Here is a 27,314-nt window from a genome sequence, read left to right as displayed (position 1 = left end):
CCGTAATCCCTGGGCTCAGAAGGGGAGCAAGAGAATTACAAACAGTTTATTGTGGGTGACAAAGTGAAAACTCATCTCAAAGACTCAAAGAAATAAGAATGGACCAAACAAGACTGGGGTAAGACTGGAATGCTGATCCTCCTTGAGCCTGCAGACTGAAGCATGGAGATCCAACACACAGGAAGCACTGGGTAAATGCTACTCAATGCACTTCCTGAAGACTTTCTTACAAACCAAAGGTTCAGCTGCTGGCCTCCTCCAGGCTCTGAAAGAATGTAGACCAGGATCCCTTGATCCTAGACTAGGATTCTAAGGTCAGCCTGGGCAAATGGCTAAGATCCTGCCTCAGATAAATATATAAAACCCAGAAGGTAGGAAGAAGAAACAACCCAAGCCAAGTATGCATGAAAATGCCTTTTAAAAACCTGCTAATTTGTAAGCTAGTTAAAACAATGACACAGGGCTTAGAAAAATATACTAATTTACACATATATGGATGAATTCCAAATTCTGTACAATGTCAAGAACACCCTTAAATATGAAAATTTCAAAAAAAAAAAAAAAAAAAAAAAAAAAAAAAAAAAAAAAAGAAAGAAAGAAAGAAAAAGAAAAACAACTATAAAGTCAGGTCTAGCTATGGCAGGGCTCAGCAGCCAGGACCTGTGCCACCCACTCACTCACTCAAATACAACCTCTCCAGGCAATGTGAAGACCAACTGTCTAAGCTGGGCTTGGTGGTGGCACCCACCTTTAAGCCCAGCACTGAGAGTCAGAGCATAGAGGTCTCTAAAGGCCAGCCTGGTCTACAGAGCAAGTTCCAGAACAGCCAGGACTACATAGAAAGAGCCTGTATCGAAATGCCAAAATAAATAATAAATAAGACTGACCATCTAATGCAGACCTTAGACTTTAGTCAAAACTTAGTATCTCATAATTTTAAAGAAATATACATGCTCTCAAAGTTCATGTAGAAATAAGGTACTTTATGAGAATGGAGACATGGCTTAGTGGTTAAGAGCAGCTCCACTCACAGTGACTCACAGTGTCTGTAACAACAGTTCTAGGAAATCAGACGCCCTCTTCTGGCTTTCACAGGTACTGCATGCACATGGTGCACAGTCATCCATACAGGCAAAACATTGACATACACAAAGTAAAAATAAATGTTTTTTAAAAGGTACATTAGGCTGGGAAATGGTGGCACACACCTTTAATCCCAGCACTCGGGAGGCAAAGGCATGTGAATCCCCGAGTTCCAGGCCATCCTGGTCTACACAGTAAATTCCAGGATAGCCAAGGCTACTGTCTTGAAAAACCAAACAACCAAACAAACAACCAAACAAACAAATAAGTAATTATTTTAGGGATAAATGATACAACAGTGAGAGAGGGGATTTCTTCTTAGTATGCTAGACAACAGCTATTGCACACCATGGTAAATAATATTAGTAACTAATTGTTGTGTACTTATAAACTGCTGAGAAAATAGATTGTAAGTACTCTTACCACACAAAAAAAGGTATGACATAACAAAAATGTTAATTAGCTGGCTTTACCCATCCCTATAGCAAATACTTACATTAAATCAAAGTACATATCATAAATATACAGTTTTAATTTGCCCGTAAAAAAAACAATTACCTTCAATGGCTCAAGTTCATTCTCATAGGACTTGACAATTTCCTGTGAAGATGCTAACTGGGCCTCCTTACTAGTAATCTGATCTCGAATCTCACAAGCTTTCTCCTTATTTTGCTTCAGATATTTCAATTCTGTTTGACACTCTTTTACTTTCTGACCTTGTGTCTGACGTACCTGTCGAAGTGTATCTAGAGCTTTAATGTACCTTTGAAGATATGAAAAAAAAAAGTAAAATTTCTGTCTAAATAAATTACAGTAGAATATTATGCAAACATTAATATTACATTTAAAGTTAATGACTTGGAAAATGTTTATAACATCAGAACTAAGTGAAAAAAAAATAACATTTTTTTCCCTCAGATAAACTTTCACCACAAGAAAACTGAAAGGCAATATGCCTAATGGTTGCCACTTAGTAGAGTAGTGAGTGCTGACCCTCTTTGCTTTTTAATTTATTTTTTTATAAAATAACATCAAGGACTGGAGAGATGGCTCAGGGGGTAAGAGCACTGACTGCTCTTCCAGAGGTCCTGAGTTCAAATCCCAGCAATCACATGGTAGCTTACAACCATCTGTAATGAGACCTGATGTCCTCTTATGGGGTGTCTGAAGACAGCTACAGTGTACTTACATATAATAAATAAATAAAAACTTCTGGGCTGTGGAGCAAGTGGGTCAGAGCAAGAAGCAGAAGGGAAAGGGAAAAATAAAATAAAGTTCCAGATGCTGGGTGAACACAGAAGTTTGAGGGCAGCCTGGCCAATACAACCAACAGAAACACGCGGCCCAGACTGGGGGTGTAACTAACGCACGCTTGGTGAAGCACAGGTTCTGGGCACGAGCACTGCCTCAAGCACAGCCTCACAAAATAAAACAAGACTAAATAACCTGACAGCTACAGCAATCACACTTACAAACCTTGTTGCTGAAAAAATCTCATCGAACTTCTGCTTCAGCGCCTTCCCTTCACTTAAAGGCCAGTTGGAGTCTTCTTGGTGACAGAAAATAACATTGTTTAGCACAGACTTAGAAACCCCAAGACAACTTATCATTTCTCGGTCAATTTCTGCACATTTGGAGCTGAGACTGACTCTTTCACCATGCCTACAGAAAGTGAAAATCAAGGCTATTAGTGAAACAACCTTCAGAGGTTCCTACTGTATTGTTTAGTCTTATCAGATTTTTCAGGGTCTTATCTGAGACTTACCTCAAACTCACTATGTAGCCAAGAACGATCTTGAACTTCTGATTACCCTGTTCCCAATTCCCAAGTGCCAGGATTACAAGGCTCTGCCAGCACCTAGTCTATGACATGCTCCGGCTCACACTGAAGACTGTACACTAGGCAAGCACTCTACCAACTGAGCCACACACTCAGCCCATGCTATTCTTCTTTAAAAAACAAAACTGCCTTTTACATGACTCATTAAATAGCCTCCTCATGCTAAGAAAACTCTTGGTGCTAGAAAGGCAGACTGATTGGTGAAATGTTTGCCACCTAGCATGACAACTGGAGTTTATCCTCAGCACCCATGAAGAAGACTCAGGTAGCATGTACTTGTAATCTCAGTGCTGAAGAGGCAGACGGGAGGACTCCTGGGACTCACAGGCCATCTGTCTCGCTGGATTCGTAAGCTCCAATAAATGACTATGTCTCAAAAAACAAGGTGAACGGCTCCTGAAGAACCATACCCAAAGCCAAAGCTGAACTCTGGCCATATTCACATGGGGGTTGGGGTAGGGGGGCTTCCATGGTCAGAAAGTTCACTGGTTATACAAAACAGGTAGTTCAAGAAACAAAGCAAGAATTCTGAAAAATATAAAAACATAGTAGGATGTTTTCTGGTCTACGTGCTTGTGTATGCAATGTGCACACATCTGTGTGGGGGCCAGAGGGTAATCCAAGGTGTCTTTCTCAATTCCCACCTTTCTTTTTAGACATGCTGTCTCTAAGTCTGGAGCTCATCGATTCAGCTGACTGAGAATCCCAAGATTTTCCTGTCTGTTTCCCCAGAGCTGGAATTACAGCCACACATGACCTCATCTGACCTTTACATGGATGCTGAGAATCAAACTTGGGTCCTCACACTTGTTTGGCAAGTATCTTCCTAACCCCCACATTTGGGCTGTTAAATAATTCATTTAAAGCAGCCAGAGTGGAGGAATTGTGGCTTCCAGAAGATGGTATCAGATCCCCTGCAGCTGGAATTAAGGTGATTCTGAGTAGCTTGATGAACTGAGAACCTAATTTGGGTCCTCTGGAGAATGCAAGCATTCTTAACCAAAGTCGTCTCTCTAGCCCCAATAACACTTGATCTTAGACAAAAGTCTGAGAAGTGATGAAACCCACTTTCTAACCCACATTACATGTGTTTCTGATCATTCACCTTTCCCTGTCCGCTACTGACAATTAGTACAATTATGTATGATTATTTCAAACTAGTATATTTAAAAGTCTAAGTAGGTGAGCTGGTGTGGTGGCTCACACTTATAATCCTAGCATCAGGGAGGCTGATGCAGGTGGACTGTTTTGAGTATGAGGCCGGCCTAGGCTGTCACAAAGTTTGCTAGCTGTAGTGGTGTATGCCTATAAGGTCTTCTTGGGAAGTAGAAGCAGGAAGATTGGGAGTTCAAGTCATCTCTGGATACACAGCAAGTTTGGGACCAACCTAGACTACACAAGATCCTTATCTCAAAAAAAACAAAATAAAACAAAAAGCCCCCCAAATATATAAAGCAAACCTTTGGCATTCTTTCTGATAAAGCCTACCTCCAAAACCTATACCCATTACAAGGTAGAATGTAACTACCTTGACACACACACAGAGGACATATCCAGTTACAGCATCTAACTCTAACACACTGATAATGGTCAAAAAAAAATGATTACGATTACTTTTCCTTGCTTGTTCATTTCTCACCTCACCCTTCTCTGTGTGAAACTAGCATCTATCCAACCTATACTCGAGTCGTTATACACTCTCAATTACAGCAACTATTCACAAAAGACATTAAGGCAATGGAATAGTATCACTCAATCTCTAACATGAGCACTCTGCATCTGGGATGCAGAGACGGCTCAGTGGTTTAGAGCATTTGTTCTCGCAGAGATCCTGAGTTGGATCCCAGCACCGACATGGTGGCAACCATTGCAACTCCAGCTCCAGGGGAGTCTTCTAGCCTGCTGCACATACAGACATACAGGCACAACATTCATACACATTAAATATATAAATGTAAAAACAAAAAAAGAAGTCATTTCATTTCAAGATAAGTAGTATCACAAGCCAAATGTTGATAGTAGGTAAGACAACTGTGCACGTAAAGCATGGAGTGGATAGGAGCTCCACTCTGTATTCGATTACACTGGGAGGAAGTAAGGACAGTCTGGCTGGGACATCTGTCACCCCACTGATCACCTGGATTGATTCAGCTGATCTGGCTGGCTAGGAGGGTGTCCCCTTCCTCCCTCACTGCTCCATGTGCATTCCTCCCAAAGCTTCCCCGAATAGAGGAGGACTGGTCCTGAGTCAACAGTGTATGAGACACTGCACTCCTCTGCAGAACCTCCACACAAGCTCTCAGTTACACTGAGAACACAAAATTACTCCTGAAAAATAAAGTGGCGCACGCCTTTAATCCCTGCACTTGGGAGACAGAGGTGGGTGGACTCTGAATGTGAGGTCAGACTGGTCCACAGAGTGAGTTCCAGGACAACCAGGGCTACGCAAAGAAACCCTGTCTCAAAACAAACAAACAAACAAACAAACAAAGAACAAACATACATAAGTCTGAGGTCAGATGTGAAGATACATCCCTGTAACCCCAGGACTCAGGAGGTTGAAGTAGAAGCATTCCTATGAGTTTGAGGCCAGCCTGGGCTACACAGTAAGTTCCAAGCCAGGCTGAGCTAAAAAGTATGAGCCCTTGTCTCAAAAAGAAAAAAAGACTATATCAAAAAGAAAACCACAATTCAACTGAAAGAAAATACACTCCTCTAAAATAAAGTAACAGTTACAGAAAGGCTTCCAGGCCCAGAGCTCCAAGTCCAAGGTAAGTACCTACTTTGTTCTAGTAATGACTCCTTCCAGGGTTTTAAATTCTGTTTTTTTACTTTTCTGACTGCAAAGCATAGACCTCTGCACAGCTACCATCTCTCCATTCACATCTCGAAACTGCAGGCGGATCTGGGCTCGCACATCTGTTTCTTGAGCAACCTTTGATGGGACAAAGAAGAACACGCAGCATCAGCACCTGTTTATCATGAAAGAAAGAGCACCAACAACCTTGCTTATCCAAAAATGAGGGGGGAGCCACTAAAGATCTCATTCAAAATGAGCCATTTTTATACATTTTTCAAAATACAGGAAGTATACCACTTAACTGACTTTTTTGAAAATCATGCAGTTTTAGCAGCCTTCTTTGTTCAGTGTTCAGTGCCCCTCTAGCCAATCAATCTCACTGTCTGTACACATAGTTACACTGTAACTTTCCCACTTTTATAAGCTAATAACAGTATCTAACAAACCCCCCCTTACCAAGAAAACTTCTCTAACTATTGCCCTCTTAGTTACAACAAAACAAACAAACACATTAAAAAAAAAAAAAAAAAAAAAAAAAAAAAGATTGGTTTTCTGATCACTGAAGCTGGTTTTGTCCAGGGCAGAGAATGGCTCCATGTACCCAAACACCCTATCACTTAACACATCGAAGTCGATGGCATGCGCCTCTTCCTGATGTGTAAACACATTAGCTCTAGTGTGCGAGCCTCAGGCCTAAAGCCCCTTTCTTTTATTCATTTCCTATTGGATCCCCTGAGGTTTTAAATAGTAACTGTACTAAACTATGTTTATCAGTAATTCCTAACTCTAATTCTTAACTCTAACCTCTCAATGGCACAAATATTTATTTTTATCAACTGGATATTTACTTTGATTATCTACAGAATACCTCAAACTTACATATTTAAACCAGATCCACCCAAATTTCCTTTTTGAGTTCCTCTATGACAATAAAAGGCAAAATGGTCTCAGTAACTTGTTCAAGGAGAAACCCTGAAGCTTCAGCTTCTCTCAACATCATCACACAGAACATCTGCTCATCCACTGGCTCTGCCCTCAGGTCATATCTCAAATCTAAGCAGTAGTTTCTACTACTTTACAGAGGCCACCAATACATCTCACCAGTTTATCACAAGCCTCTCGGTCTCTGCCCCCCTATCTTTGCCACTTACAGTCAGTCTTCTGTCAGCAAGACTGACTCCTTAAAACGTAACTCAGATGGTGTGTTTTCTCTGCTCAAAATCTGTCTTTTTGGATTAGCAGCTGGTGGAGGATACATATCAGCAGGAAGGCACTTGCCTGGCATCTGAGGCCCCACAAAACCTAACATCTTCTAACCCTGACTGGGCTCTCTAGTTCTCCCTTCACTACTTACTTCTCTGAGTCCTTGACATACTCAGCATGTTTTCATCTCAGGGACTCTGCACCCTACTAACACTGAATGGAAGTCTTCCCCAGACTTCAAACAACTATCTCCCTCTTGAATGAACACTGAGAGCATTTGCTTGCTATGTGAAAAAAAAAATGTGTTTGTTTTTGAGACTGGGTCTCTCTATGTAGTCCTGGCTGGTCTGGAAAACACTTCAAGAGTTCAGGCAAAAACAAACAAAATAAATAAATAAAACAAACAAACAAACAAAAAAAAACAACTTAGAGGAGCACTGATCGTTCAGGCTACAGCTGGTGGTGGCACCAAAGCAGTGGTGGACAGAGTGGACAGGACAAATCCTGGATCCATTTTAAGGGGTAGCAAAGGCTGGCTTGTGAATTGGAAATGGGGTAAGATAAAGAAATCAATTAAGGCCAACCCAGGAGTTTGGACATGAAAAAAAATGTGGCTGATCGTGTCTATAACTTACTAAACTCAAGTTCCAGAGATAGAACCAGGCCTGAAAGCAAGGAACTACTCCTAACTCATGCTCAACCCAGCAAACACTATGCACATGTGTGTAGACTAGTTTGGTAGCCTTTATTATTAAAAACTGAATGGCATCTGAGTCTTCTTATTTTTCAATAAAGTACAAGGCAAGAACATTAACTGAACAGAGTAGCTCATAGATCTAGGAACGAGACTGTATGAAGCAGTCATTTTACAGAGGGGGTCCAGTAATATACTAAGCAGTATGACTATTTTCAAGATGAAATGCATAATTAGTTTTATAATTCCAGCATTATCTTTAGTCACAGGAAAGTTTAAAGTTACATTAGGCATTTTTTGAGGTTTGATTCGTGTATTAGTTAGGTTTTATTGCTAAAACACTGACCAAAAACAGTTTTGGGAGGAAGAGGTTTATTTGGCTTACAAGTTAGTTTCTTTCATCTCAGGAAGCCAGGGCAGGAACTCGGCAGGAAGGTGGAAACTGGAACTAAAGTAGAGACCATGAAGGCGTGCTGCCTACTGGCTGTTAGCTACCTGTCTTACCCAGCTAAGACCAACCTGCCTAAGGTACCTGCAAGGAGCTGGGCCTCCCGTATCAATCAGCAATCAAGAAGATGCCCCACAGACAGCCTCACAAGGCCAATCTGATGAAGGCAATTCCTCAATTGAGACTCCCTCATTCTCAGGTATGTCTAGGGTTGTGTCATCTTGTCAAAAATATGACAAGTTGGCTTTGTTCGTCTGAGACAGGGTCTCATGTAGCCCAGTCTGGCTTTGATCTCCTGATCCTCCTGCCTCTTATTTCTAGAGTGCTGGATTACAGGCAGGTGGCAGCATACCAAGCTTACACAAAAGTTTAAAGTCACATTATGTTACTTAAATAACTTACAGGTGGTTGGTTAAATAAACTAGGGCTGGAGGTAGAAGTGAATCTCTGTTAAATTCAGGTCAGCTTGGTTCACATAGCTAGTCTCAGGCCAGTCAGGACTATACGGTGAGACTCCATATTAAAGCAAATAACAATGACCCCGCAGGACATAAACTCAACAAAATATTAATAGAAACTAAAAACACCAAGACTGTATATGTGTACAGATACACAGCATACCACCGACTTAATTTGTATAATAAATAAAATTCTGATACACTAAAATATAAATGTGTAAGCGTAATTATAGATACACAAGGACATAGTTTTACAAGCACAGACAGAATTTAACAATTAACACTTACTTTACTGGGATTTAGTGGCACTACATAGATTCACATTCTTGTTGCATATAGATAAACAACAAGAGAAACCAATAAGGCAAACTTAATGTGCTACATACACACTAGTAGTAAAAACATCACAATCCAAGCAATGCTTCCCAAAGATTTTTCACCATGGTAGATTGTGGTGAAAAACTAAAAGCAATCTAACTGCAAATAATATTGCAACTATAAATGATATTAATATAGCACCACAAATTTCAACTAAAAAGACTTCAGTTAAATTTTAAAAAGTCTAAAGATTGAAACATTCTATACACCAAGATTAAAAATTCATTATAGTAGTTTTTACTTTTTTTCAAATCATTATTATGATGATGATGATGTATGTGTGTGTGTCTGTGCATGAGCATAAGGTCAGAGAACCTGTGGAGTTAATTCTCCCCTTCTACCTTTACAAGTTTGAACCCTGGCTTGCATAGCGAGTGCGTTTATCTGCACTTGTCAGCCCTAGCGTGTTTTAATACCTATACTATGTACTTGTACTATATGACAATGCTCAGTGGAAAAACCCGGAAATGTATCATTAGATAGCACTATGATCTCTGCTGGGTAAAACAGTGCGTAGAAAAATAAATAAAAATGCCAACAATGGTTATCACTGGGTGCTTCGACTGTAGGTGACCTGCTTCTCTGCATACTTTCCACTCTTAGGCCCTCTACAATAAGCAACTAGTACTTTTAGAATTATAAAAATTTAATTCTTAAAATACAAAACTTGACAGACATCATTACCTTGGGATCATGAACAAATGTATTTCCTTTGGTTCCAGGAGGGAAATCTCCAGTACAAATATACTTTAGACATTCAATGATGGTCTAAAGAAATAGAAAGTTGTGTTATTTAGTTATGAGAACCACAGTAATTTATGACAAATATTAATTCACAGCCAGGTGTGGAGGTGCAGGCCTATAATTCTAGCACTTAGAAGGTGGACGACAAGAAGATCAGAAGTTCCAGGTCAGCCTAAGCTATGTGGAATGCTATGTCCAAAATAAATAAATAAAATAATAGCAAAAAATACGTATATATGCAGCTAGTGAGTATAAGGACTTTATTATGTCTTCCTTCCAGGCTAAGAACATACCTGGTACAATGTCAAGTAACATTTCCACATAAAGGTCCACCTCCTGGCATTCAACACCCAACTTGGTACTTCTGGCTACCTTGCAACTCATTATGTAGACCAAACTGGCCTCGAACTCACAGAAATGGGCATGCCTCTACCAATCTAGGATTAAAGGGGTGTGTCACAACGCACAGCTCAAATTTTCAGAAGTAACAAAATTTCCCAGTGTAAGATGGAGTAACCATCAGCTTCATGTTCACAATAAGCCATTTTTTCCATTTTTTATGTTTTACCAGTAGACATGTTTTGCAACTCTAGGTTACCTGTTTCTCATATTTAAAACCCTTTTTTTTTGGGGGGGGGGGGTCCAGTTGGGAACAGGTGGCGAGTGACTGCTATGCTTCCGGAACAAGGGGGCGGGGCTGGGAAGCGGGGCGCAGCCCGCTTTCCCCGGGAAGTAGATAGCTAGAGCGGAGCGCGAGCGTGGGCTTCCGACACCCGAGAGGCTGGGCCGGGCCGGCTCTGAGGTCCCCGAGACCCACGCACCACACAAGGCGACACCCTAGACACATTCTGGGGCTCTCGCCTCAGGACTTACCGTCTTCCCCGCCCCATTGGGTCCAACCAGAATTGTGAGGGGGCTGAAGAAAGAGATAATCTGCTTATCTTTATCCTCTATCCCAAAACTTCGCACGCCCAGAATGCTCATCTTTTCGATCCGGGACATGTTTGCACCACGTTTCTTATCTCAGTGCCAGGGACAAGTTTAACCTCGAGGCGGAAGCTGGGCAAGCCGGGAAGGGACGCCGCGAGAGGACACGAAAGTTCCGAACGCGAGTTGCGAACGGGAGCTCGGGCTGCGAGAGCACTTCCGGTCCCGCGGGCTTCTGTTTCCCGGGAGGCGCCGGTTCAGCACTGCACACCCAGGAAAAGCCGAGCGAGCCAGCAACCGCAAGCTCCCAGATTCCCGCCTCGCTTGACCTGGGGTCACGTGGGGGCGGGCGCATACTTGTCCACGCCTCTCTCACGCCCGTGGCATGCCGGGAAGTAGGATTCCTAAGGTACAGGAGCTGGTCGACCTGCTGCTGTTTCTTAAAGGTTGAGCGGGGCAGCAGCTGCAAGCTGTCACTGTTTGCTTTGGTGCTTTGAGACCCGCTCTAGCTCTGTAGGCTCGAACTTGAAGTTCTGCCTCAGTCGTCCGAGTGTCGCTATTACAGAGCCTCCTAGCCCGTTTAAAAAAAATAAGTAGAAAAGACCAGACTTTACTGTCCACATTCGGATCCCTGGACTGAAAGAAAGGGTGGGTTGGGGTGCATTTGGAGACCCAGTAAGTGGTTTGTTAATGACATCTACTGTACAGTAGAACTAGTTAATGCTTACATAGGCTTGTGTTGAGATCCTTGGAGAGCTAATGGCTTTGTGAGCTGGAAAGGTGGCTCGGCGGTTAAGAGTACTTGTTCTTGCAGAGGACCCGGGTTCAATTCTCAGCACCCACATGGTGGCCCCTAACCATCTGTAATTCCAGTTCCAGGTAATTTGACACCCTCTTCTGACACCTCCCTGAGTACCAGGCATAGACATACTGCACATACATACAGGCAAAATATACATATACAGTGTGTGGTGTGTGTGTGTGTGTGTGTGTAGTTCTTTTTTTTTTTTTTAAGTTTTGGCACTGAACAATTAGTAATATACACATGCCTCCACCCTCAGCAATATTTAAAAGTGCAAAAGGAGTTTAAGACCAAAAGTTTGGGAACTGATACTGTAGATCGAAAACCAAATGCTGTTTCAAGACAGAGTTCTCATAAGTAGGAAGAAAGTCTATTCCTGTCAACATGGTCACAAGATAGGAATCAGGTAAGAAAAGGGCTGGCTATGGAGGCTCAAGCCTGTAATTCCAGCACTTACGTAAGTGACTGAGACAGAAGGATCGCCTTTCACTGTAAGCGTGGACTAAGAGTGAGATCCTGTCTCATACAAAAATAAAAACCTAGCCCAGAGTGCCCAGCCCTGATCATAGATCTAAAGCACAACTCCTGGACCTAAGGCTCATGGAACATGTCAGAAGAGGGGACGAAAAGATTGTAAGAACCAGGGGTCCAGAAAACCTGTGAGATTGTCTTCAAGAAATGACAAAGAAGTTTCACACATGATACCTTAGCAATATGGCTGCCTAAACAAGACCTGAACAAGGACATCAGTAGACATGCTGACAAGGAAAGGGAAACCAATAGAGAACTACAATGGAATTAACTGCTGAGAAGAGAAGAGGTAGTCTTTTCTGGGGAGGAGTTGGTTATCCTATTGGATAAAGTGGTTAGCCCTGAAATCATATGTGTACGAGTAACACTAACCGGCTAATTAGATTGTGTTCATATATAATTGTGTGTGTGTGTGTGTGTGTGTGTGTGTGTGTAAAACAACAACAAAGAGGCCATGAATTTGAGAGAGAGCTAGGGGAGGCAGAACATAAGGGGCTGGATAGAGGAAAGAAAAGGGGAAAATTATATAATTACATTTTAATTCTTCTGTTGTAATTTTGTGACAGTGTCTCACAGTGTAATTCTGGCTGCCTGGAGCTCGTTATGTAGCCAAACTGGCTTCAAACAGAGAGAGAGAGTCACCTGCCTCTGACTCCCAAGTGCTGGGATCAAAGGTGTGTACCACTACACTCGGCTTTATGCTTTAATTTTTTAAAAGAAAAAGAAGAAGTCAGATAGACCTGGCGAAACAGGCCTGTAATCCCTGTTCTAGGGAAGCTGAGGCAGGAGGATCACTGCAAGTTCCAAGCCAGCCATGGCTACAATGAGACCTTGTCTCAAAAAACAGAAAGTGAAGGAAATTTGAGGGACTTGGGGAATTCTGAATGTAAACCTTGAAATCAGGAGACAAGAATGCTTATTAAGTAATACTTATATGATGATAATGTCTTTATTTAAAAAAAAAAACTTTTTTGAGATTCGTATGTATTAGTAGCATGGTATTTAAAAATATTTTATTAACCTTTTATGTATGTGTATAGTTATGTGCACATGTGAGGAACTAAAGAGTGTGTTGGGTCCCTAATGTGGGTGCTAGGAACTGAATTCTGGACCACTCTGGTACTCTGGGAAAAGAACATGTGAACCTCACATAAGCATGCACAAAAACACATGTTTTGAAAAAACAGGTCAGAAAAAAATAGTTAACTGAAAAAAATAATGGACGTGTCATGGTAGTTACAGCCCATCATAAAAAATTCTACCTTGTAATAATAAAGGTTTTTTAGTCAAAATGACAAAAAAAAAAAAAAAAAATTATGGCCCCAAGTTCTAATCAGCCAAGTCCCCAATTCTCGGTAAAGCGCTTCTGGAAAACCTTTGGTTTCACTTGAACCAAAATTAATATGATGAAGAATCAGGCTGCAGTGAGATGCTATCTTATGTCCACATGAACCTCTGCATCTTTCTAATCCTTTCTAACCGGTTCTCTCCATTGACACTGATAGCTGAGCTATCTCTTGGCTAGACTTTGTTCTGTTTTCTTTGTCATTTACATTGAGTGTCTTTTGAAAACAGAGGGCAAATGTCTTCAATACAGTTTTATGCTGTGTGTCTTTTTAATAGGTGAGCTAGTTAATTTGTCTGAGATTAGATCTCCTGGCTTCTGGTCAATTTGGACTTTCCTATCTCATACTGTGCCTTGCATCTCTTTTACTCTTTCTAGATTTTTTTTCTAGGTTGGTTGAACATTTTTATTCTTTTGTTTTAGTATCTGAGTTAGAATTTTTTTCCCATTATTTTAGAAATTCGACTTAAAAAGTTTATACATGGGTATTTTGAGGTTCAAAACTAATCATTTTAGGATCTTTGTTAACGTCACAAGAACTATTATGTCACTTCCTATCACCTCCTCCATTGTAGAGTTCTTTCTAACTCTTGTGTCTTGAACACTGGCACAGTGAGCTAAATACACACACTGCTACTTGGGTTTACCAGCAGTTATCAAACTGTTATCAGACATCAGCTATCAAATAGTAACTACTACTGCTTGCATCATCCCATTCCTTGAGACATCTGTCACTCATTACACAAGCAAAACTCTTAAGTTGTGCTGGGACTGGGGATATCACTAGGTTGTTAGAATACTTGTTTCCCATACACAAAAACTAAGGTTCAGTTCCCATCATCACATAAACCAGATGTGCTGTACATACCTGTAATTCTAGCCCTTGGGAAGCAAAAGCAGAAGGATCAGGAGTCCAGGGTCATCCTTGGCTACAAAATGAGTAACCAGGCCAGACTACATATAGCCTTGTCAAAAACAAAACAGTGCTAGTGGATTTTACATTTTAAAAATTCTGTCTATTACTATTAATTCTGTGGAAATGCATTGTGAATTGTGAAATATTAAGAATACAAGGGAGTGGGCTGGAGAGACAGCTTAGTGGTTAAGAGCACCGACTGTTCTTCCAGAGGTCCTGAGTTCAATTCCCAGCAACCACATGGTGGCTCACAACCATCTGTAATGGGATCCAATGCCCTCTTCTGGTGTGTCTAAAGAGAGCAATGATGCACCCATACACATAAAATAAATAAATAAATCTTTTAAAACATTTTTAAAAAAAGAATACAAGGGGGAAGAATGAATAAAAGGAAAGTATAACTCTGTGTGTGTGTGTGTGTGTGTGTGTGTGTGTATGCCAAGACAAGACCCTTTTCTTATATGCTAATTTTAAAAACATTAAAGATACAAAAGATTTCTTCTTTGTGCACTGGATATTTTCAGAGGCTGATGTGGTAAAATGCATCAACAGCTATAGAAATGATCTTGTCCATTCATCAGCATAAGGAAATGTTTTCTCAAAAATTCTAAAAGAATTTCTGGGCTTGGTGTACATGCTTATAAACACTAGGGAAGTGGAGGCAGGAGGATTATTGCTATTGGAGATCAGCCTGGGTTTTATAAGGGGACTCTACCTCAAAACAAACAGCTGGATACAAGAGGATAGAGATGCTTGTGATCCTAGCACTCGGGGCAGAGGCAGGAGGATTGCTGCATATTTAAGGCCAGCCTGGTTTATATAGCATATTGCAGGTCATCCAGGGCCACATCTCAAAACACCCTGGCAGCTCGGGTTATATGAGACCCTGACTCAGAGACAAAAACAAACAGAAACACCAAACCAAACAAGCACAAATTCTACATGGAGGTTTTTGATGGTATTATTTTAAATTTCGAAATCCAGTGCTGAAATGCAGCTGTCCACAACTGAGAGCTTCTGGCAGGAAGTGAGACGGGGAAGGACTCAGTTGTCTTTAAGAGGCTGGCCACCGGGAGGTTGACCCAGCGCCAGTGAATATGTGGGCAACACAAACTGCACTTCTGCTAGTTTTGCTTTTCTTTATTTTCTTTTTGGAAGGGAGTCACAATGGTGGAGGGCAGATCTGGGAGGACTGGGAAGTGTGATGGGGTGCATGAGGCAAAATTCCCAAATAATCAATAAAAATATGTTGAAAAAGGAACCCTGGAGGCAAGGGAAGTTGGGAAACAGTGACGTGATCGGGAGACACCACTTTCATCTGAGAATGCGTGAGTGAGCGTTAAAATATTAAGAAGAAAACAACACAGAAATATGAACAAGAGATAATAAGTAGGGCCAGGCAGTGGTGGCACACGCCTTTAATCCCAGCACTTGGGAGGCAGAGGCAGGTGGATTTCTGAGTTAGAGGCCAGCCTGGTCTACAGAGTGAGTTCCAGGACAGCCAGGGCTACACAGAGAAACCCTGTCTCGAAAAACCAAAAAGAAAAAAAAAAAAAAGAAAGAAGTAGGAATTAATGTATATCTCACATAGTCATTGATTACAGCCCCATAAAACTATACATAAGTTAGTAAAGATTGGGGGGAAAATTGCCAAAAAAATTAATAGTTGCTATGCCAAGGGAAATTTCGTGTCAATTTTCCTATAGTGTTTTTAATTCAATTTAAAAAAAAAAAAAAAAAAAGCCCCACAACGTCATCTTAAAGATATGTTTTAGAGCTGGAAGGTAAAAGGTTAGAATAAAGTCAAAAGGAAATGCTAAGAATTTGCATTTAGTCACTACGAAAACTAGAGGATCATGAGCAGGTGACTGATTAAAATCAGTTCATGGAAAAGTCATCTGACCTGAAGTGGCATCATAGTGAAAACCCCAGTTATTGAAAAAACTGTAACTGATCTGTAGCACATTAAAGGAGATAGGGGCTTAGGGCAGAAAGGATAAACCCTATCCATGAATGTGCCCTTTCAAAGGTAACTACACACATTTAAATAACTATTAGTTTGCTCCTTTTTATTTCAGTCTATAACATTGTTATGATGATAAAATTCAAAATCTTTTTGCTAAATGGTATAGTCACCAATCCTCAAAGATTCAGATTACTGACTGGTAATTTATTTCTGTTCACCTAAACCATTGTAGTTTGTAAACCGGATTGTGGTAGTGAACACTTTTAATCCAACACTTGGGGGACAAAGGCAGGCAGATCTCTGTGAGTTTGTGGCCAGCCTGGTCTAGACACCAAGTTCCAGACCAGCCAGGGTGACACAGTGAGACCCTGCCTCAAAATAAAAGAGTATTTTGTAAGGTTTTGGTTTGGTTTGGTTTGGTTTGGTTTGGTTTGGTTTGGTTTGGTTTTCAGACAGTTTATATAGTTCAGGCTGGCCTCAAACTTATTCTGTAACTGAATTGGGCCTTTACTTTGTGCTGCCACCTCTCAAGTGGTAGGATCACAGGTGTGCACCACCATGCCTGCCTCAATAACAAAGATTTTTAAAACCCTGACAGATGCTGTGCCTTTTTGCCATTAATCTTCCCAAAGTTGTTTTTGTTCAGTTCCCCAGCTGCAGACAATAGACACTACAAATCTCTATGGCATTCATATTAATGTGTTTAATTTATACAATCTACAATCAAAAGCCTGCTTATTTGGTTATTTACTCAACAAATATTGAGTGCCTACTCTCACTATGTAGCCCTGGATGACCTGGAATTCACTATGTAGACCCTGCTGGCATCAAACTCACAGAGATCGATCCACCTGCGTCTGCCTCGAGAGTGCTAAGTTAAGGTGTGTGCTACCATGCAGGTGAATGCAATTTTGCCTATGTTCCTGGATCTGATACAGGACAGCACATCCAAGCACTCAGTGTGTCTCTCAGATGCTGCTGGGTTGTGACTGTGTCTGAGTTTGTCCTTGTATATGATGACCTTCATGGTTTGGGGTGAGCACTGGCCAGGTATTGTCTTTCCATTCCAGTCTGAGTGGTGCTTTGCTGCTCATGGTGAGGCAGAAATTATGGTTTGGAGGAGGAAGACCACAGAGAAAATACGTCATTCTTATGATGTCATATCAAAGATTCATGTACCATGACTGATCACTGCTGGGGTTTATCAGCTGTCTGCCACTCATGTGCTGGGGCGCACTATACGCTAAATAAAATGTACTTTTCAATTTTCAAAAAAGTCGTTACCTCTTGCTTTGGAATTTCTGTTAATAAAGCACTTTCAAATGTTATTTAAAAGTTCCCACTCTAAGCATCCGTGTAAGATGGCTTACCTACTAAGGTAGGTGCCACCAAGCCTGAGTTTACTACCTGAAACCACATGATGAAGAGAACTACCTCCCACAAGCTGTGCTCTGATCTCTACCTGTATACCATGGCATGATCAAGTACACACACACATGCACACACACTCTTACATACATATACATACACATATGCAGACACACATACCTACACACACACTACTACACACACTCCTATACATATACACACAAACAAAAACACACACCTGCACACACACATACACACACATGTGCGCACACACGGGTAATAAATAATATTCCTACTCTAAGAAAGCTCGAAATCAGGTTGAGGAGATTAAACTCACAGAGGAAAAGTTAGTGACCTAGTTTTATGAGAAATACAATTCTGAGATGTGGGGTGCACAACTGTAACCTATACTTCCAATATTTGAGCTGCTAAAGTTGGAAGATTGAGAGTTTGAAGCCAGCTTGGACTACATTGTCAGAGTCTTCATCTCAAAAGAAAGAAGAGGAGAGAGGAAGGCAGGAACCTGATATAGTGGTGCACAACTGTAATCCCAGCACTTGAGAGGTGGAGGCAGGAGGATTAGCAGCAGGTCAGGGTCATCCTCAGCTACATAGGGAGTTGAAGGCTAGCTTGGCATACACAAAACCCTATATTTAAAAGAGAAAAGAAAAACATTGTACACACATGCCCATTATTCATAGAAATTGAAAGAAGGAAGAAACCTAAGCATCCATCAACAGAAAAATGGACAACAAAACAGGATCTGTACATAAAACTGAATATTGTTCAGCAGGGAAGAAAATTCTCACACATGCTAGAACAGCATGAACTCTGAAGATCAAACACAATAAACCAGTTATAAAAGGCAATAGTGTGGCTGTACTGAAACCCCCAGATTCAGCAGGCAGAGGTGGTGGGCCTGGGAGGGACCTCTGACAATGGTTACAGAGTTTCTTCTGTTTTGCAAGGTGAACAGTCTGCAAAACTTTATTTTTACAAATGATGCTACTGGACCCAACACATAATAGCTGAGATGAAACATTTCACGTTACAGTGTATTTCTTTATAATTAAAAAAAAATTGAAGGAAATACAATATTGAGGGGTCTGGAGAGATGGCTCAATGGTTAAGAGCAGTGACTGCTCTTCCAGAGGTCCTGAGTTCAATTCCCAGCAACCACATGGTAGCTCACAACCATCTGTAATGGGATCCGATGCCTTCTTCTGAAGGCAGCTACAGTGTACTCTTATACATAAAATAAAATAAATAATTCTTTAAAATAATAAACCCAAAAAAAAAAAAAAGAAATACAATATTGAGCCCACCAGGCAAACATTTTGTTCAAGCACTCAACGGGCTGAGGCAGGGATAAGGAATTCAAGGAATACCTAGCAAGTTCAAGACCAGCCTGGGCTACACAAGACCCTGTTTCAAACAAACAATAAATACAACTTTGAACAGGAGATATTTTTCTCTAAGTAAAGAATTGATGTACGTATAGTTAAGTGAGATTTGGGGTTTTGTTTTTAAACTGGGTACCTGGAAATGTGAGCCCAGGGAAGTCACATGGCAGTAGCTGAGCTGGAGCAGCCACTTTGAGAGGATCTGTGCTGCACTTTAGGCCTGGCTACCTTCATTTTGTAAACACAGCCTTTTCCACGTCATCCCGTTCATGGCCAGCCAGTATTACATCCCTAAACACGGTGAGCAGCTGCTGTGTTTCCCCGGCTTAGTAAAGGCTAGTAGTATTCAGACCTTTCAATCTGCTCCTCCTCCACGGCCTGTGCAGCTCTGTCATGTTGCTGAATCACTCTGAAACCTTGGTGGAGTTACTAAAATTGCAAATTACTTGGCAATTCCCCTGAAGCCTTTATCTAAGCCCACACTTTCTCAGAGTAGCCAGAAGTCGTCTAAAGGGGAATAGAATTATTGTCTCATGACCTCTGGGGCGATCCAGGTCCTGCCAGCGCCAAGCTTCAATTTTGAGAACATCATTTTAAGCCCACTGTTGTTCCTGCTTCACTGCTAACAGGTTTGAAGTGAGCCAGTTTTTCTCCCACAATACTTGAGAGTATTCAAATCAGATATGTCTAGCCAAGAGCAAAAACTTAAGTACATACATGAAAATGCACAACACACATGCACACGCACATACACATATGCACACACACACATTTAGCACAGGTAGCTGCATGCTAAAGGTCTCTGCATCTCACCGAGAACTATACACAGCTTTGGAAAAAGATTCAGGGTAACAATTTGTGTTTGCTTCTGGGATTATGGATCTGAGCCTAAGAAACAAAAGACTGGTTCTCCTAGTGACACATACTCCTGTACAGGCAACCCTCCATGAAAGGACATCAGCCTGTGGGACACACAGGAGAGGCTAAGCCCACATGCTCCCTGTCTGTAATATGTTTGTTTCTTTCCCAGCATCTTCATCCTTCTTACAACTACCATGGGCCCTGGATGCCTCAGCTTTAGACAGGATGAAGTCCAGTTCTATCTCAGGAACTGGATGCCTCAGCTGTGTGCTTTAGACAGGATGAAGTCCAGTTCTATTTCAGGAAGAGCAAGCGGTATATCCCATAGGCTTAGCCACAGAACACAAAAACCCCCTTACTGAGTTGGATTTTTCTTTATTTCATTGGTGTATGTTAATTTTATAAAATAAGGGGTTCCATTATGACATTTTCGTACATATTTATAATGTCCTTTGATCATATTTACTCCTTCCTGTCTCATCTCTTTCCTTCCTCCCGTTAGTCCCCTCCTCTTTCCAAATAGAGATGGGGCCTATTGGATGTTGTTGTTTGTGTTTTGGGCATTTGGTATTTTAGATAGAGACTCATGTAGCCTACACTGGCCTCAAATTCACCTTGTAGCTGAGACTGGACTCAAGTTCCTGGTCCTTCTGCTTCAAATTCCTAAATGCCAGGAATCTAGGCATTAGGTGTCATGTTTTGCTAGAGACTGAACTGGTTTTGTTTGTTTGTTTGTCTCAACTTTTTATTGATTCTTTGTGAGTTTCACATCACGCACCCCAGTCCTGCTCATCTTCCCATCCCCCCACATCTGCCCTTTGCCCTTGCAACTTTCCCCAAAGCTAACCACACATGCACACACAACAACAACAACAAAAAAAAAGTATCAAGGCATAGAAAACATCTCACTGTGGAAGCCGTACTATGTCTCAGTGTGTCCCACAGTCTGTCCCTCTGCCCGTGAACTATTTTTTTTAATTCAGTTTTCTATTAGCATTAATCAGTTATACACGACAATGGGTTTCACTATGATATTTTAATGATATTAATGATAATCTATTGTAGCAATATTAACCCCATTTCCTTCTCAAGTCCCCTTTCCACTCCTGCTAATCCTCTCCCTTTTCTAAACTAACATTCTTTTGTGTCTTTTGTTTTTCTTCTAGCGATCCAGTGTTTCTTTAGGGCTGTTGATAGGACCACAGGCATCTTGCCTGTGATGAGATCACTGAAGAAAAGGTCTCTTCCTCACCTATGAACCATCAACTGCACCTGCAAATAAGTGCTTGGGAAAGGTGAGGCCCCCTGAGCCTTGACTGATGTTGAAGTACGACCCAGTCTTATACAGGTGATCACAACAGCAGCATCATGCCCAGAAGTCAGCTGTGTGGAAACACAGCATCTACCACTTCCCTAGGCACTTATATTCTGTCTGCTCCTTCTTCCTGCTGTGTTTCCTGAGCACTGGAGGGGGTGATATAGATACATCCTTTGGGGACTGAGCGTTCAATAGTCACTAGACTCACCAGTTATGAATCTCCACAATTATCCCTGGCAACTTTAAAATAAGCGTTCCTGACCAAAACTGATATATGTGCTGATTTATGGACATACAGAGTTACTTAGACAATTTGACAGGCACAGCATATCCATTTAGCACAATAACCTTAACACTTTCCCTTCCAGGGCCGATGAACCAGCTGTGAGCCTCTGACCAGGCGGCCTGTGGATTCCTTCCTATGGGGTGTGCCTCAAATTCACTCCTAAAGCAGTTGGTTGCTTCTATAACCAACTTACCATTAAGGCACCAAATGGCACATCTTGCTTGGCCAGTTGACCTGTGCAAACAGGGTGCAGAACTAAGTAAGACTGTTGCTACAACTCTCCCTCAGCAGCCCACATAATAGCTTCCAGCACTGTGAGTACTAACCAGCAGGGAGAAATATTCCGTTTAGTTCCAGCTTGATTTCTCTGCAGCTTGAAACCAGAGAGTGCTGTGGGACTGAATTGTTTTGATTGAACAATGAAAAGAGCAAAACTGGAACCTGGTGCAGGGGGACATGCCTGACACGGTGCTTGAGAGACTGAGGCAGAAGGATCAGAAGTTCATAGACCGTTTTGGCCACATAGTCAGACTGTGTCTTAATAAACCCACCAGAAATGAAAGAAGGAAGGAAAAGTGAGAAGAAATTCAAACCTGCTGTGTGTGACAAGATACTGAGAGAGCCAGGAGTCCTGATGTCACCCCAGAACACTTCCCTCCACACACAGCAAGCTGCTCGAAAAGTGGGTCAAAGCCAAGCCACTGAGGCAGCACAGGAAGGAGCCTCTACCCTGCACCTTGTGTTATACAAATCAAGAAGCATTCTGCTTATCTTCACCTAGTTTGGGTTGGCCTTTTAATAACAGACAGGATGCTGATCAAAAACCTAAATCATGCAACTCAACTCTTGTCGAACTAGCTGCTTTAATAAATGTCTTTCTCGGAGTGTTTTCAATTCTTTTTTTTTTTTTTTTCCAAACACAGATAAGTCTAGCTACAGACAATGTAGAGTTTAGTTCAGCTGAAAAGATACCCACTTTCCCCTTTCTCGTTGGCAGTTTGAAACAGGGTCTCATGTGGACCTCACATCTGCTGTGTAGCCAAGGATAACTTTCACCTCTTGATCCTCCTGACTGTACTTCCCACATCTGCTGGTGTGTGCCATCACACCAGTAGGACAGTCTCAATATTCATGTACTTTAGCATAACTCTGTTGGAAGTATATGTTTAAATACATCTCTTTTTTTTTCACTTTATTAGGAATTAAGTTTAACACATATTAAAGCAGGGTGTGGGGCAGGGGGTAATAAGACAGAAGATGCTCAGGAAAAGGCAATCCTATTCCGAAGAGTGTGAGCGTGAACATCTCTAGAGAGACCCACCATATATGCACATCTTTTAAAGAGAAATTCGATATCCGGAATGGAGTGTAAATGTGGATCAAAGTTGTAGGAACATTTTTTTCTGTTATAGAAAATGCTTTTTAAACAAGGGTGGGAGTCGAGATGTTTACTATTATAAAAAGAGCAAAAAAATGCATTTTGTTTGAAGACCCAAGGCACTGGAAACACTGAGTTTCACTGCTTGCCTTTATTAGGTGTCCTCTATCTGATTGTTAGAAATTATTCATTTCCTCAAAGAGAGAGAATAAATTGCTGGGGATACGGCCCTGCTCTGCGTTCTTCCTTTGCTAAAGGCAAACGCTGAAGGCTTCACAATCATGAAGATGCTTCTGTGCTTGAGCTTCCTAACTCTCAGCTGTGTCTGGGCCATTGCTATGGAGATTCCCATGAGCACAGTGGTGAAAGAAACCTTGATACAGCTGTCCACTCACCGAGCTCTATTGACAAGCAATGAGGTAAAGTATAACTTTTTTTTTCCTTCAGCTTTGTTTTTAAGATCAGGGTCTTGCTATACCATCCTGACTCGTCTCAAACTTGCTATGTAGACTAGGCTGTTCTAACCCTATGAGATCCCCTTGCCTCTGTCTCCCATATACTAGGATTACAGACGTATTACCTTACCTGACTCTACTGTTCTTTAGAACGCATAAACAGCTGGGTTTGGTTGTACATGCCTTTAATCCTAGAACTTGGGAGGCAGAGTCAGGCGGATCTCTGTGTGTTCAAGGCCAGACTTGTCTACACAGCCAGTTATAGGCCAGCCAGAGCTAAAAGCGAGACCCTGATCCAAAATAATTAAAAAAAAAAAACCATTAATAATCTGTGGCAGTTTGTTTCTAACATAAAAATCTGCTTTGAATAATGCAGTTATGAATGTGTTAGTGTCGATGCACAAATGATAACTCTACACCAGCAAGCATTGCATTAAAAAAGGCAACAAACTCGTTCTAGAAATGACCCTATGTTCTTTCCTTTGCAGACAATGAGGCTTCCTGTTCCTACTCATAAAAATGTAAGTGATGCTTTAATGCCATGATTGCATGACTAAGTGTGCGACACCACACCCAGCAAAGCATTCATTTTCAGTTAAACCATTTGACTTTCTTTGAAAAAAAAATTATGTAGGTGGATGTAAAAGTTTGTGCTTATAAATACAAAAAATATGAGAGTGGCAAATTATGTAATCCCAGTACTTGGGAGCCAGAGGCAGGGGTAGCATGAGTCTAAGGCCAGCTTAGGCTACATATAAATTCAAGGCCAGCCTGGATTACATAGCCAGGCCTTGCATGTATCAAAAATAAATCCAATAAATAAATAAACAAAAAGCATTAGGGGGCTGGAGATATAAGCTTTGTTGATAGATTACTTAATATGCTGGGTTGATCCTTAGCACCCCATAAACTAAGCATGGAAGTGCTTGTCTGTAATCTCATGATGGGGAAATGGAGGCAGGAAGATCAGAGCTTCAAGGTCATCCTCAGCCACATTTTTTGAGCTAGAAGCCAGCCTGGGCTATGTGACACTCAAAACCCACCAACCAATTAATATTAGGAATGACTTTGAGCTACGTAAATACGTACGTATCTGTTACGTAAGTGGTCAGCTGGAGCTGTCAGTCATGCATCTCACAGCCTCACGTCAAAGATTCTTTGCACAGTTCTGCACTCGGCAAGAGGTCCTGCTGGGCTCCCTTTGGTTCTGTCCATGGCTCTCTTCATCCTACTGCCTCTCTCTATTTTCCTTGTCTTATTTCTTACAGCTGAGGATCAAGTCCAGGGCCTTCAATGTGTGAAGTGAGCACTCTACCACTGAATTCCAGAGCCCGCCCACTCTAATATCTTTCTGAAAGTATTAATAATTTAGGGCTATATTCCTTTTGTTTATTTTTATTTTATGTGTATGAGTATTTTGCCTGCATGTATGTATGTGTTCCACGTATGTGTCTGGTGTCCCTGAAGGCTAAAAAAAGGGCATCATGGCACCTGGGACTGGAGCTGCAGATGGCTGTGAGACATCATGTGCATGCTGGGAACTGCATTGAGTGCTCTTAACCACTGAGCCACCTCTCCAGCTCAGAGAGTTATATTCTTAGGTAATGATAGGAAGACATAAAAACATCATGAATTCCCTCTAATAATAATTTTCTACACAGTTTAATAAATATGACTACATAACGATATTGTATGCATTTCAATATCTCGTATTCTAGTGTAAAATACATTACTTCATTTTCTTCTAAATAGAAGAAAATCATTAGCCTAAATTTCAAAAGAAAATCTTAATCTGGGTATGGTACCACTTACCTTTAATTCCAGGACTCAGATAGTTGTGAGCCACCACAAGGTCCTTTGGATAAGCAGTCAGTGATCTCAACCATTCAGCCATCTCTACAGCCCCAATCCTAACTTTGGTTTTGATTTTTTTGAAATGATCTCATGTAGCACTGGCTGGCCTCAAACTCTATGTATCCAGGCTGGCCTTGAACTCCCGATCCTCTTACCTCTTCTTCCTGAATGCTGGGATTACAGATAATCACCATCACATCTTGGATTGTCTGATTTTTTTCTTCATTGATGCATTTAAACGGCATGTATTTGTTGCATATGGCATGGTATTTTGAAATATGTGTACGTTGTGAGCAGTCTGATCTGTTTGCTTCTTGATAACCTTCTTCCTTCAGCACCAGCTATGCATTGGAGAAATCTTTCAGGCACTAGACATGCTGAAGAACCAAACTGTCCGCGGGGGTTCCGTGGAAATGCTATTCCAAAACTTGTCATTAATAAAGAAATACATTGACCGCCAAAAAGTAAGTTCCCTGGGGACCCTGTGAGTCTGGCTGCTGCTGTTTCTCCAGGAGCCAACATGACAGTCTGTTCTTTTCACAGGAGAAGTGTGGCGAGGAGAGGCGGAGGACGAGGCAGTTCCTGGATTACCTGCAGGAGTTCCTCGGTGTGATGAGTACAGAGTGGGCAACGCAGGGCTGAGGCGCATCGTGGCGACAGGACTTCACGTTTGAAGTTACATTTTCAACAGATGGAAAAATCCCACAGAACTGTACAAATGCAAGGGTTACCAATGCTGTTTCCACTCATATTTATGTCCTGTAGTCAGGTTAGACCTATCTATATCCACATATGGCAAAGTATTTAACATTCTTTTTTGTGTATGTATAACAGAAATTCCTGTTGCACAGGCTGACTTCAAACTTGTAATATAGCCAAGGATGGCCTTGAACTTCTGATCCTCCTGCTTCCTCCTGCTGAGGTCTGAGATTACAAACATGCACCATTGGGACTAGTTCATGTGGTGCTGAGGATGGAACGCAGGGCTTTGTGCATACTACCAACTGAGCTACACTTCCTAGCCCTCATTCCCTTCTTTGGTCAGGGTCTCAAGTATTCCAGGCTGACTTTGAACTCAGTGTATAGCCAAGGATGACTCTACACTCTTGGTCCAGGTGGATGCAGGAGGATCACATACCCAATCTCAGCATCCTAGCCCTTTGAGATAGATGGTACTCAGTGACTCTCTTGCTGAGGGATGCCACACCAGGGCTTCCTGATTCTATCTAATTTCAAATTAATACCCACTAAACAATCTCTCCTCATCTCCCTGCTACTCTCCCCAGCCTCCAGTAAGCCCACTTCTATTTCTACAAGGTTGACTTTTCTTATGTTGTATGTATGATTCAGATTGTGCTATGATACTCTGTGCCTGGAGTAGCCCAATTTTGGAAAAGAAAAGGGACATTTCCTTGCAGTGAGAATGAGAGCCAGCCACATGCTGGGTCTTACTTTTCAGTGTAACTGAACTTAAGAAGCAAAGTAAATACCAAAACCTTACTACCCCACACAAACACAAACAGAAAGCATCAAATAGTCGGGATGTTATTCAGGTATCAGGATCACTGGAGAAACCTCCCCCAGTTTACTCCAGGAAAAAAAAGATGTATGCTTTTATTTAATTCTGAAAGATGTTCATATTATTTATGACATGTTTAAGGATTCAGTAAGTTAATATTTATTGCAATGTATGTAATATTCTAATAAAGCAAAAAGGATAACTTTCATTCAGTTGGTTATTGGTCAATTCTAACGCTGGGTGTGTGTGCAGGGACCCAGAGGAGGAACTGAGTATGTGCTGACTGAGCACCTCCAGCTCCTTAGAGTTTTGGGGAGCACCAAGGGTGGACTTGGTAGTGGTATTGGGAGCAGGGATAAGGGCTGAAACTGAGCCTGGGTCTCCCTGTGCAGCAGTATGTCCAGATGGCTCCGGGTAAACAGGCGAGGAATGAATGAGAAGATGAATGAATGAATGAATGAATGAATGGATGGGAGACTGCTCCATTGATAAAGTGCTTGTTGTGAAAGTATGAAGAGCTGAGTTCAAGCTCCAAAACCTGTTTGAGAAAGCTGGACATGGTGGGGACGCACTTGTGATCCTGACTGTGGGAGGCAGAGATAGCCAGATCCCTGGAGGCTCTCTAGTCAGCCAACCTAGATGAATCGGTGAGTTCTGGACCAGTGAGAGATCCTGTCTCAAAAAGCAAGGTGGACAGTTTCCTGAGGAAGGACAACTGAAGTTTGACCTCTGACCTC

General features: G+C 41.6%; 2 protein-coding genes across 5 annotated transcripts in view; one reads left to right on the top strand and one right to left on the bottom strand.

Annotated features, from left to right (window-relative positions):
• The window catches only part of Rad50 (RAD50 double strand break repair protein), a 196,260-nt gene that overhangs the window by 49,833 nt on the left and 119,113 nt on the right, over positions 1-27,314 (bottom strand). For 3 of the 4 annotated variants that reach the window (XM_076936848.1, XM_076936847.1, XM_076936849.1), the window contains 4 exons: positions 9,589-9,672; positions 5,707-5,858; positions 2,560-2,745; positions 1,642-1,846 (listed from right to left, as the gene is read on the bottom strand). In XM_076936848.1, coding sequence (XP_076792963.1) covers positions 1,642-1,846; positions 2,560-2,745; positions 5,707-5,858; positions 9,589-9,672 — 627 coding nt within the window. Of the gene's footprint in view, positions 1-1,641; positions 1,847-2,559; positions 2,746-5,706; positions 5,859-9,588; positions 9,673-10,521; positions 10,893-27,314 lie in introns of those variants that run through there. The other variant, XM_034504207.2, reaches the window with a different exon arrangement.
• On the top strand, positions 10,851-26,785 carry Il5 (interleukin 5). Its single transcript, XM_034504205.2, has 6 exons — positions 10,851-10,984; positions 20,934-21,062; positions 21,454-23,168; positions 23,693-23,725; positions 25,394-25,522; positions 25,602-26,785. Exons 3-6 carry the CDS (start codon positions 23,031-23,033, stop codon positions 25,698-25,700), a joined length of 399 nt encoding a protein of 132 aa, XP_034360096.1. The 5' UTR covers positions 10,851-10,984; positions 20,934-21,062; positions 21,454-23,030; the 3' UTR covers positions 25,701-26,785.

Source organism: Arvicanthis niloticus, chromosome 6, assembly GCF_011762505.2.
Source record: "Arvicanthis niloticus isolate mArvNil1 chromosome 6, mArvNil1.pat.X, whole genome shotgun sequence".
In the NCBI taxonomy this organism is placed as follows: domain Eukaryota; kingdom Metazoa; phylum Chordata; class Mammalia; order Rodentia; family Muridae; genus Arvicanthis; species Arvicanthis niloticus.
The sequence above is the reverse complement of the archived record's forward strand: the minus strand, read 5'-3'. Positions and strand labels throughout refer to the sequence as shown.